The following is a 13,036-nucleotide window of genomic DNA, read 5'->3' as shown; positions in this document are numbered from 1 at the left end:
CGAGCTAGAAGGCAGATGAAGTAAGAGCAAAAATTCATTCCGGATCGACTAATCCTTTTGGGATCGACCAGTCCCCGTCCTCGACGCAATCTTTCTTTTTCTGGTTTAAACCGACTTTTTAGGGATTTATTTTACTATTTAACCACGGGGCTCAACCCCTAGAAAGATAACTTTTACTCTACGCCGTTTTTGAGCACTTGTAAGCCTGGGAGAAGATCTCTAATCCTTTCTAACCTTTTGGAGAAGAATTCTAAACCCTATTATCTCTTTTTGCAATTCAAACATGTTTTCTTCATATTTGATTTGTGATTGTTTCTGTTCGATGTCTGAGTAGTCTCTCTGTTGGGTTTCGGGTTTCAAAAGGGGGTTTTATGATTTATTGATTTAGGTTGTTAGATTTGGGATAGATCTCTTGTGTTCTTCATCTATTGTTGTTCTTATTGCTTAAACTAGATTAGCTACCTAGTTTATGATCTTAAGTTTAATTCATCTAGGCATCAAAAGTGTTGTTGAATTACTTGAAAGAACATAGGTGAGCAAGGTGATCCTCAGCCAACCAACAGTTGAAGTTGGGGCACCTTGTGAACAAATCAAACTTGAACTTATTGCTTGCTAGGATTGTTTAGATTCAAACGACGGTTTAGGATTCATTCAATTCCTTGCATAGAAAACTAATGCTGCGACAGTAGGTTAGTTTTATATTTGAGATTTGAGTTCAAGAGCAGTTCCTAAAGCTATCCTAATCCATCAACCAATTTCGTGATCATAACCCTTGATTGATTCCCTGCGCCCAATACTTTCTCAAATTTACAAACTCTTATTTATTTTCTGTTTTAATTCTGTTACTTGCAAAACATACTTTAGCTATACTCGGTCTATATAATTTCATAGTGTATCGTTTGGTCTCTGTGGATTCGACCCTGAAGTGCTACGACGACACCACTAGATCGTGGTTGAGTGTGCTTTGGGTTATTGATTTAACTCTAGATCACAAAGAGACAAGGGTGGAGCGTCCATACCATTCACATTTGAATTGGGAATCTTTGACTCACTTTTTGCTGCCACTCGACCCCACCACTCGACCGCACGTGGTCGAGTGCTTGACCAAAATTTGAAATTTGAACTCCTTTCTCCCTCCACTCGATCTTGCAAGAGAAATGGGAACCGAGTGGACTTTGGTTTTCATACAACTCGATCGAGTACTTCTTGTGGGCCGGTCGAGTGGGCTTGCGAGTCCACTTCTACAAGTCCAAATCTCTCCAAAACCATATACACTCTCATTAAATAGCCTGCCCAACACAAACATAAAAGAAAAGAAATCAAAACTACAAGGAAAATTAAGCATATGTACAATGATATCTTAGGGACTTCCTCCCTAGTGAGCTTGTTTAAAGTCACTAAGCTTGACTTAGATGCCTTTTAAGGCTTGGTTTAGATACCAACGAGGTGATGAAATCCTCCATGGCACCTCTTGATCACTTTGGTGCTCCTTCTTGATCACTACCTCATTAACACATGAACCTTGTTTCTTTTTAATCTTGAGCCTTGGTCTTGCCTTCTTCAAAAACCTCTTATTGAGTTGCACTTGAAGATCCTTCACTAGATCAGTCAACTCTTGAACTGAACCCTTGAGCTTTTCAACTGTCTTGGCTTGGGCTGAACTTATAATCATAGGGTCCTCTTCATCCTCAAAAGCTTCACAACTAGTTTTTTTCTCTACCACAAAGTGCTCCCCTTCAAAAGTAGGTTGATGTGTTGAATTATTGATGTCAAACTTCATAGTGAAGTCTTTAGTAAGGTGGAGCTTGATGGTCCCCATCTTAACATCAATTACAGCCCTAGCTGTGGCTAAGAATGGTCTCCCCAGGATGAGAGGGTCTTCTGGCTCATGGTCCATGCTCATGATCACAAAATCAGTTGGGATTCTAGCCTTTCCTATCTTGACTGGAAAGTTTTCAATCACTCCAACCACATCCCTCTTGGATCCATCTTTTAGGCTAATATAGAAATTGCTGGCCTTAAAATCTCCATACCCCAACTTCTCAGCAACTGAGTATGGCATCAAACTCACTGAAGCTCCTAGGTCACATAGACACTTGTTGAAGTGCATATAGCTGATGGAACAAGGTAGATTAAATGAACCTGGATCTTCAAGATGTGTTGGGATAATAGCTTTCCCAATCTCTTTCAAATCCTTCATGTCTTGATCTTGAGCTTTTTGCTTGGATAATTCAAGAAGCATGTCCTTGAGGAAAGGATGTTGAGCATATTTTCCCAAGGGAGGTCCTCTCTCTTCATCTTTCTTCTCAATGACAACTTCTTGTTGTATGGCCATCACTTCTTTTTTCTCAATAATTTCCCTTAGTTCCTTCAGCTTTTGTGCCTTGAAACGTCATGGGAATGGTAGAGGTGGTTTGTAGGCAGGAGGAATGTATCTAGCAGGCTTAATAGCTTCAATGTCTTCAACTCGATCGGCCACTCGATCAGGTACTCGATCGTGTGTGTGGTCGAACACCTGGTCGAGTGCTTTGATGGCTTCAGTCTGTTTTGAAGAACCATTACTCTGGGCTTCAATAAGTGACAAATCCTCCCCATCTTGAACTTCACTGTCCTCAGTGACAACTTCTTCGTAGAAGTGAATAGCTTTAGCTGTAAACTCCCTTGTGTTTTGAGTAGCTGGTCCATGAAGTTGGTTTGGCTTAGGAGCTGAAGTAGAAGCAATGTTGCTCTCCATGTACTTGACCTTAGAGGTCAGACTCTCAAGCTTGTTATTCAGGTCATTAGAATAAGAATTCAACTTTTGGGTCAGCTCAGCAAACTGCCTTGCTTCCTCAATCTGCCCATTTTCTTGTCCAAGTAAAAATTGCTGCATCATAGCTCTTAAGTCAGGTTCTTAGGCTTGTGAGGTCTGAAACCTTGGAGGGGGACACAATTGAGCCTGAAACCCTGGTTGCTGTAGCTTGGGTACATAATGGAACATACTGCTTTGAAACATGATTACTGACTCGAACTGACACTCGATCGAGCACTGGCTCAAGTTGAAGGTCGAGTCGACTGAGATGTGAAGACTGATTGAATCCGGGTCATGGCTAGATCAGGTACTCGATCATGCAGACGGTCGAGTGCTTACTCGAGTTGGTACCTGAGAGTCAAAACAACCAAGCAGATGAAGAATCTTAATCAGTAGCGATCGAAGGAACAATAGAACTTAATCTTAGACTTATGTAGATCCTAAATGTCACAAACAAACACTTCAAACGGCAACAGCGCCAAATTGAAACTTGCACTTTTGTGTGGTGATGAATGATGAATGATGATAGAGATGATGGATGATGAACATGTGGAGTGCAGGAGATCAATTACCCTTATGTAGTTGTAGCATAAAGGATGTCAAACCATAATGAGTGAAAAGTGGGGAAGCCCTAAATATGCTAGCAGACAAAATAGGAAGGCGGCTCGGTTAACTCGACCATGTGCTCGGTCGAGTGCTTGGTCGAGTTGACCTCTCTTCTGCTTCTTCCATCCGGTCGAGTCCTTCTCCGCACACGGTCGAGTGTCTGGTCGAGTGGGCGGTCGAGTGGACTTCCGGATCTTGATTTTTCATCTCTAGCTCCCTTGTTTTCTTCACTTGATAGCTCCAATCCTCTTCAGCATTCCTTCCATACTCCTTAGGATCCAAAATCACCTGTTTATGCACGAAACTATGCAAATGCAATGCAAACCTACTCTAATGCATAAAAAGTCCTAAAGCTATACAATAATGGCCAAACTAGATAGTAAATCATGCAAAAGATGTAAATATACTATGGGAAAACAAGGTAAAATATATGAACATAAGATGTCTTCAATGATGCTCTTCAGCATTCAGAGCATGTACAATGCAGAGAAAAGGGGAAAGAGGCAGGTTATGATCAGGCCTTCTTCTAAAGTTATCATCAAGTTCATCATTGTTATGCAAAAGCACGGTATGGTGATTTTTGCAGAGCTAGTAGCTATGACTCGGTTACTTGTTTTCATGTATATTGTTTCAAGTGTAATAATGATACTTTGTGTTTCAATTTTTTTAGGTTACATCGGCCAGTTTGAGTATGTTGATGACCACATGTCTGGTGAGATTGTTGTTGAGCTTAATGGAAGGCTGAACAAGTGTGGAGTCATCAGTGCTTCCTTCCGAAAAGGTTACCTTGATTTCTTGTATATGTCTGCATTGTTATATTGACTCCATTATGTGGGCAAGGGTGGTCAGGAGCAAGTATAAAGTGGGAGATATACATGACAAGTCATGGTTGAGAGTTAAAGGGATGTGGTCCTCTACTTGGCGCAGTGTGGGGGTGGGCCTTCGTGAGGTTATTTGTCCTGGTGTGAGCTGGGTTATTGGTGATGGGAAAGAGGTGCAGTTCTGGTCTGACCGTTGGGTTTTAGCGAAGCCATTTGCCTTGGGAGTTTGCCACAATTTACCATTGGGTGTTGAGGATCAGAGGGTGTGTGATCTTTGGATCGAAGGAAGAGGCTGGGATCTTGCACAAATTACTCCCTTTTTAGCGGAGACTATTCTGCTACACCTTTATGCGGTTGTTGTTGACAGAGTTACAGGGGCTAAGATCGTTTGTCATGGGGTGAAACTTCTGATGGACGCTTTACCGTGAGTTCTACTTATAGTCTGTCAACTCGAGATGTGGTTCAGAGTCAGAATATGAGCTTTTTGTTTGATCGGGTGTGGAAGGTTGTGGCTCCGGAGAGAGTGAAAGTTTTTCTTTGGTTGGTTGTTTACCAAGTGTTGGTGACTAATGTGGAATGAAAACGATGTCATCTAGGTAATTCGAATGTTTGTCCTATCTGTAAAAGTGGGTTTGAAACTATTATTAATGTTCTTTGGGACTGTCCGGCCATGGCTAGCCTGTGGCTTCGTCTAGTCCCGCCACGACGCAGACAAGCGTTTTTGGCGCAGTCACTGTTGGAATGGGTTTATGGGAATTTGTGTGATAATTCGGAGGTGGGTGTAGGTTCTTGGTCGACGACTTTTGCTTTGGCAACATGGTGGGATTGGAAGTGAAGGTGTGGTAGCATATTTTGGGACACTCGAAGGTGGAGAGATCTTGTAAAGTTCATAAAGGACTTGTCTAACGTGTTCGTTGCACAAGTAGAGAGGTTGAGGCAGTTGGGTCAGGTGGCCCGTGTGGAGAGAATGATTGGCTGGTCTGCTCCGTCCCAGGGATGGGTAAAGGTGAACACGGATGGAGCATCACAAGGTGACCTAGGTCTGGCTGCTGCAGATGGTGTGCTTCAAAATTCAGAGGAGAAATGGTATGGAGAATTTGCTTTAAACATTGGCCGTTGTACTGCACCTCTCGCAGAATTATGGGGCGTGTACTATGGTTTGGTTATAGTTTGGGAGAAGCGTTTAATGCGGGTTGAATTGGAAGTGGATTCTGAAATCGTGGTTGGTTTTCTCAAGACAGGAATAGGAGAATTGCATCCACTGTCTTGCCTGGTATGCTTATGCCACGACTACTAGGTTCTTGAACAATAATCATTAGATTTGTAGCTACTAGGTTCTTTGACTTATCTGTCGATGAGAAGATGCTTCTGGTTTCTGATAAATGTTCGAAAGCCAGTCAGGTATGGCACCATCCAGCTTAAACCATTCAACAGACATAATTACTGAAGGAAAGATTTCGTAAAAACATTACTCCCATCCTGGCCTCTCAAAGTGGATCGATTTGTGACCATCCAACCCTCCATGATACAAGTCAGTAAGCCTATCAGTAAAGTATCAAGCCAACTTCACTAATCACTGTACAAAACTTGGTATCTTTGATTAAACTTTACAAAAAATTTTATCGATCAATCCCATAGTACCATTACCATTTTTAAAAGGGATTTTTGTCAAATATGCCATTTAAAAAAAAATAGTTTCCAAATGTGCCATATTGTTTTCAATCTTTTCAAATGTGCCATATTGTTTTCAATCTTTCCAAATGTGCCATATTTGGCATTATGGCATAAATTTTTGTCCACCAAAATGAAAACAAAAAGGTTAAAGTTGTCCACGAAGGTTGAAGTTTTCCACTGAATGGGTTAAAATTGTCCAAAAATGTTAAAATTGGCAACTGAAAGGGTTAAAATTGTCCAAAAAAAATAAAGTTATCCATCAAAGGGGTTAAAGTTGTCCACCAAATGTCAAAAATGTTGTCCACCAAATTAAGTTGTCCATCAATTGCCATCGCTGTGACAGATTTGGAAAGACGTTGACAGTTATGGCATATTTTGAAAGAAATTTTACTGTTCATGACATATTTGTTAGTTTTCTCTTTTTAAAAATAGCAGTTGAAAAGATTGAAATTTAATTAGATATGCATATGTATTTTAATTCATTTATGTTAATAAGTTTTTCAAAGAATGAGAAGATGACAAGGACTCAAATCATACATAGTTTAGAATTTTAGATTGGTTGAAGATAAGTGTTTTTTTCGTTTTTTTGGGGTATGTATGTATTCACATGGCTACACTAAAATTTTTGATTTTTATATTGATGAAATCTATCCCAAAGATCATCTAGACTTAATTTAATTCAACCAAAATAACTTTCTTAGAGAAAAAGAAACACTAACCTTGGTCCATTTCTTGGTTATGCTTGATGATGGATTAAAGTCTTCAAATTGATTTTCTCCTCCCTTTGACCTTACTCTCTTCTGATTCATTTGATGGACAAGGAATCCACACTCTTCTCTCTTTCTCTGTTTTTCTTATTCTTTTGTTACGACATCATAATATGATGTTCGTTCACTTCTTATATATGACCAAAAGTCACTAGTGAACCCACGTAACCGTCACTTACGTGAACAGCCACTTAATACCATATGTATAACAACCTTTCATGTAATTAATATAATATTGCAGATTTATTACACGTTATCATATATACGAATAACATAGAAAAATATTAACTATATATATTGGTAAGGAACGAGGGTTATCAATACACCCAATTCTAATTATTAACCGAAACTGATCCATCACGGTGCGTCTTATATATTAGAATTCATAAACGTTAATATGAACTTGAACTTTATAATTTAACCGAAAGACACATAGGCCACATAGAATATAATATATTCTTACATTCTCCCACTTGGCCTTTGTGTCAACTTAATGATTTAATAACTTTAATGCGCACTTTAATATCAAGTTTTCTTAACCTTTAATGACTTAAATAAAATCAAACTGATCGAATCATGGCAGTCACACGTCATTGAACGACATGCTCCCTTCTATGTATCACAAATCAATTCTAATTTCATATTATTCTTCTATATTGAGAAGTACCGTAATTCTCAAAATACTTATGTTGTCTATAAACCATAAATGTGTACACATACTTTAATGATAACATGTTTAATAAAAAAACAGAAACATAACTTTAAGTGAATTCATAGTGCCTCATACATAGTAAGCATCTTATAATCAAAACAGCAAGGTCTTATCTATAACACCCATACGCGCTACATGGCCAATGAACACACTGGGTGGTAATCCCTTAGTTAGCGGATCTGCAACCATCATATCCGTCCTTATATGCTCAAAAGACACTCTACATTTCCGTACTTCTTATTTGACAGACAAGTACTTTATCTCCATGTGTTTAGCACCTTTCGAGTACTTGTCATTCATTGAAAAGAAGATAGCTGCGGAATTATCACAGTAAATTCTCAGCAGCTTCTCTATGTTGTCGACAATCTGAAGCCCTGAGATAAAGTTCCGCAGCCACAATGAATGAACTGTGGCCTCAACGCATGCCACAAATTCGGCCTCCATAGTGGAAGAAGCAATTGTTAGTTTAAGCAGAATGAAAGTGAAGAGTTGAGGGTTTAGTGTGAGAAGAGTGAATCGGTGAGAGTTGAGAGTTTAGAGAAGAGATAAGGTTGAACAAAGAGAATAAAAGAGAAAAGAGATTCTATATTAGAATGTATATGTTACAATGTCGGCTAGAAACCTTAAATAGCATGTGAGACTAAGGCTTCACCCTTTACAAAACGATAGCGACACAAAGAGAGAGAGAGGGTGGTTCCCTATAGCGATAGCGACAGCTCGAGGTTTCTCTTAAGGAAACATGGGACTATTTGACTCCATCTCTAACGGCTACAAGCTACCTTCTCGATCCTTCTCTTTTCTTGGGCCTTTGTAGAGGAGAAACCTGGCCTCTTATTCATGTCTTGGTGATTGGGCTCATGGACTTGTACGGACGGTCTAACTCGTAACCATACGAATGGTTGTACGGACAAGACCGGATCACACTCGACATTATCTTGATCAATACTCCCCCTCAAGCTTAGTTAAATGAAATGACTAAGCTTGGAACCCATGAAGCATCACCTCATTAAAAACCTTAACATAGAAAACCTCATGGGACAAAACTATGTTAAGGGAAAAAGAGTGTGATGTCCATGGATTAGAGAAGGTGATCAAGGACGGGTGATGTCTACAAGCCCAAGTTTGCTATGAATGTGTCCACAAACCTTGGGACATGCAGCTTTAGTGAATATATCCGCCAGTTGGTCTTGACTTCGAGTGTGGCACGGTAAGATCACTCCTTCTTCTATCTTTTCTCGAACCTTGTGACAATCAACCTCAATGTGTTTGGTTCTCTCATGAAAGACTGAATTTGTGGCGATATGAATCACAGCTTCATTATCGCAATGTATGGTGATCTGTTTCTTTGAATCAACGCCAAGATCCTTGAGAAGCGCCTTCAACCAAGTCAGTTCATTTGTCAGCTTCCTCATCGCTCTATACTCAGCTTCGGCACTAGAACACGAGACCACTTTCTGTTTCTTTGACTTCCATGTAACCAAGTTCCCACCAAAAAATGTACAACACCCCGTAGTTGATCTCCTATCCAAGGTATCTCCAGCATAATCAGCATCACAATATCCCACTATCTCAGCGTTCGAATTCTTGCCCATCCATATGCCTTGATCCGGACTCCCTTTGAGATAACTAAGAATCCTTTCGACAATGCTCCAGTGATACTTAGTTGGAGCCTTCATGTATTGACTAGCCTGTAACACCGCATAACAAATGTCAGGTCGCGTGATGGTAAGGTATATTAGCTTTCCTACAAGTCGCCGGTATCTCGTGACATCCTCATACGGCTCATCCATGGGGTCTCGCGGTTTTCCCTCCTTAGCCCAAATGCTCTCCCCCTTTCGCTTGGCCTGATAGCCTTCTTTCAGTGGAGTTGCAGCCGGTTTCGCACCAAGTCGACCAGTCTCAGCTAAGAGATCAAGGGTATACTTCCGTTGAGAGAGAAATAAACCCTCCGACGAGCGATAGATCTCAATCCCAAGGAAATAACGAAGCTCACCAAGGTCTTTAATGTCAAAGGCGGAGTGAAGAAAGCCTTGGTATCCTGAACACCTTCTTGGTCATCGCCAGTGATAATGAGGTCATCAACATAGATAAGAACGACCACTAGACCACTTGTAGAACGGCGAGTAAAGAGAGTGTGATCAGGTTCAGAATGTTTGAAACCTTGGGCTTTAAGAGTAGAGCTCAACTTGTTATACCAGGCCCGAGGGGACTGCTTGAGACCATAAATAGCCTTGCAAAGTCGGAGAACCTTGCCTGGTGCGACCATGTCTTCTAACCCTGGTGGAGGGTGCATATAAACTTCTTCTTCTAGCTCCCCCTAAAGAAAGGCATTCTTGACATCCATTTGCCAAAGATCCCATGATAGGTTAGTGGCAATGGAGAGCACCACACGAACAGTGTGAAGCTTTGCAACTCAAGTGAAGGTGTCCGTATAGTCGGTACCGTATGTTTGAGTAAAACCACGTGCCACTAGACGAGCTTTGTATCGTTCGATCTCACCGGTGCTCAGATACTTGATGGTAAAGACCCATTTGGAGCTGACTGCTTTCTTCCCTTTAGGTAAGTCGGCTTCGTCCCAAGTATGGTTGTGAACCATGGCACCGGTTTCATCGGATACAACGTCTAGCCAGACTTGGTGATCTTTGGCCTCATCATAAGTCTGTGGAATATAGTTAGCGTCAATAGCCCCAAGGAATGCCGCATGATCAGGTGGCAACAGGGCAAGCGAACTTACAGCCTGGATAGGATGCGCCACAGCCTGATTGTTATAGTAGACTCGTTGATTCTTTATCCTTTCACTACGTCGCGGTTGTTTTAAACGTTCACTGCGCCGAAGTGGTGGTGGAGATGTTGATGGTGCTGGCTGGCCTATCTCAGCTGTACTATCGTCAGGTGGTAGATCAGGAGGTGTAGTCAAGGCTCCTTCGGATTGTGTCTCTCTTGGCTCTTGAATAGTATCCTCAGAACGAGGAGGAGAAGCATCATGAGTTCCCTGAGGTTTCAATAATATTGTAGGCCCATCGGATGGTGGTTTTGGTAGAGACTCCTCGGGACATGATTGCTTAGTGACGCCGAGATAATCGAGTAGGAATCGGAGATTGGTTACACGATCAATGGTGGAATGTGAGAGATCTTTGAGACTGTTCCAGTCTTTCGTCTCATAGTAACCTTGATCCTCCATGAACTTGACATCCCTAGACACGTACATGCGGCTGTTGACTGGATCATAGCACTTGTAGCCCTTTTGTGTAGTTGAGTAGCCAATAAACATACTTTTGGTACTCTTTGCATCGAGTTTACTCCTCTATTCTCCTGGTATCAAGACAAAACACACACAGCCAAATACTCGTAAATGGTCTAATGAAGGTTTAGTCTTAGTAAGAACTTCAAAGGGAGTTAAGTCGCTTAGGATTTTTGTCGGCGTCCGGTTGATAAGGTAGCAGGCTGTCATGACTGCGTCTCCCCAAAACCTCTTTGGAACATTCATATGGAACATCATCGACCTAGCCACCTCCATAAGATGCCTGTTCTTCCTTTCCGCCACACCATTTTGTTGAGGAGTGTATGGACAGCTAGTTTGTTGAAGGATGCCATGCTTAGATAGATGTTCTTTGAGCTTGTGACTAGCTTATTCTCCTCCATTATCAGACCTACGCATTTTGATCTTTGTATTAAAGTGATTAGTAACATAGTTTTGGAAATTTATATTTCGACTTTTCATCAATACACACGGTCTTTAGAAGGTAACAATGTTATCCAAGTATATTTCAAATTTTCATCAATAAATGTCACAAAATACTTGTTGTTATCTCTAGACAAGCATGGTTATGTCCAAACATCAGAATGAACCAAATCAAAGCAATTTTCATAAATAGTAGAGGATTTAGGAAACACGGTTCTACAATGTTTTCCAAGGATACACGACTCACAACTAGAACTACTAAAAGAAACATTAGGCAACAACAACTCAAGAGCACGATAGTGAGGATGGCCTAGCCTAGCATGCCACAATGCATTATTATTATTAGACGAGAAACAAGAAGTAAGAGAAATTGAATTAGAGGGACTTCGTGAAGTCTTCTCTAAGATATAAAGATCTCCGGTTCCGTCCCCTTCCCCAAGTATCTTTCCGGTCTTAATATAGCAATTCAAATCATTAGTTGCTTTCTTTACCGATAAGAGATTAGATGTAAACGTCGGAATGTAAAACGCTTTAGAACTTTGTTCAAACAGTTTCAAGTTACCAACACCTTTCACAGGAATTTGGTCTATATGAGCAATCACAACGTTACCTAGAGCTTGTTCTATATTGTCTAGTAGACTCGGGTTACTTATCATATGGTGAGAAGCCTCCGAGTCAATGACAAGCATTTTACTAGGTTTAGAAGCAAAGAAGGTGGTACCGGAATCTTTGAGTGCGGCGATGGACTTAATGAGAGCCTCCATGTCAGACTTCCTCACCAAGTCTCCATAAGATGCTGCCATAGCCATCGCTCCTCCCTGGTTTGCCGTTCCGGTTGCTTTACCGCTTGTACCCTCTAGTGACAGATTTGCCTTGAACTTGACCGGCTTGAGATGTGGGTGAAGGATCCAACACTTGTCCTTCACATGACCTTTCTTCTTACAGTGGTCACATACCACCGTCTTCCTTTCATCAGGCTTGTATAACCCTTTGTTGGCCGTGACAAGTTCGCCATTACCACTGAAGAGGCCAAGTGACCCTTGTTCTTTTTGAACTTGAGCACATACATCATCGAGAGTGGGGAGCTTGTCCCTGCGGAGTATGTGCTTAATGAGATCATTGAATGCCGGGTTGAGAGTGAGAAGTAGACCAAAGACCTTGTCTTGCTTCTTCCTTTCATTCAGAATTGTCGGATCGATGGTACTAGGCCTGAGCATCTCGAGTTCAGCCCAAAGAGACCGAAACTTCCCAAAGTGCTTGGTAAACTCCAAGTCTTCTTGATGTAGGCTGTTAATAGCCTTCTTAACTTCAAATACACATGTTAGGTTGGTAACATTCCCGTACACATTAGCTAGCGTGTCCCATAGCTCCTTTGCCGTCTCACAGTAAGAGTAGGCTTCTAAGATGGACGCGTCTAGCGAGTTTTGGAGAATGGCAAGCACGGTCTGATCTTCTTGGAACCATTTGACTTCCTTTTCGAGCTCAGCCTCCTTGTCTTCTTCTTTTTCTTCTTTGCCGTCTTCTTTGTTGGCTTTCTTGGAGAGTTGGTTTGTTTCAACATGAATCCAAAGTCCCCGGCCACTAAGAGCGGTCTTTGTGGTTCTTTTCCACAGAGATAGTTAGCACCTTTGAGAACCACCGGAGTAACTATCGGTTTTGCGGCTTCCATAACGAGAAAGGGTACAATTTTCTAGAGAGTAAAGAAGGAGAATGGAGAATCGAAAGAGTAAGTAGAAATAGTGAGTTTAGAGAGTGGAGAATCGAAAAACTTGCTCTGATACCATGTTAGTTTAAGCAGAATGAGAGTGAAGAGTTGAGGGTTTTGTGTGAGAAGAGTGAATCGGTGAGAGTTGAGAGTTTAGAGAAGAAATAAGGTTGAACAAAGAGAATAAAAGAGAAAAGAGATTCTACATTAGAATGTATATGTTACAATGTTGGATAGAAACCTTAAAATAGCATGTGAGAATAGGGCTTCACCCTTTA

The 13,036-nt window shown here is 41.1% G+C and overlaps 1 protein-coding gene across 1 annotated transcript; it reads right to left on the bottom strand.

Moving 5' to 3' along the window:
- Window positions 1-7,936: 7,936 nt before the first annotated feature.
- Window positions 7,937-11,021, bottom strand: LOC147938892 (uncharacterized). Its single transcript, XM_087464031.1, has 2 exons — window positions 10,106-11,021; window positions 7,937-10,030 (listed from the first exon to the last, which is right to left on the bottom strand). The coding sequence occupies exons 1-2, from the start codon at window positions 10,640-10,642 to the stop codon at window positions 9,785-9,787; spliced, it is 783 nt and encodes a 260-aa protein (XP_087320157.1). The 5' UTR covers window positions 10,643-11,021; the 3' UTR covers window positions 7,937-9,784.
- Between the last annotated feature and the right edge of the window lie 2,015 nt (window positions 11,022-13,036).

This window comes from Camelina sativa, chromosome 9 (genome assembly GCF_030686135.1).
Source record: "Camelina sativa cultivar CO46 ecotype springtype chromosome 9, ASM3068613v1".
Taxonomy (NCBI): domain Eukaryota; kingdom Viridiplantae; phylum Streptophyta; class Magnoliopsida; order Brassicales; family Brassicaceae; genus Camelina; species Camelina sativa.
This window is presented reverse-complemented; position numbering and strand designations above follow the sequence as displayed.

What these genes read in the sequence shown, in the direction of transcription:
- LOC147938892 (XM_087464031.1), bottom strand. Translation starts at nt 10,642, where the DNA reads ATGTTTATTGGCTACTCAACTACACAAAAGGGCTACAAGTGCTATGAT. An exon ending in TGGCGCATCCTATCCAGGCT is followed by an intron (nt 10,031 to 10,105) that starts GTAAGTTCGCTT and finishes TATATTCCACAG; the next exon opens with ACTTATGATGAGGCCAAAGA.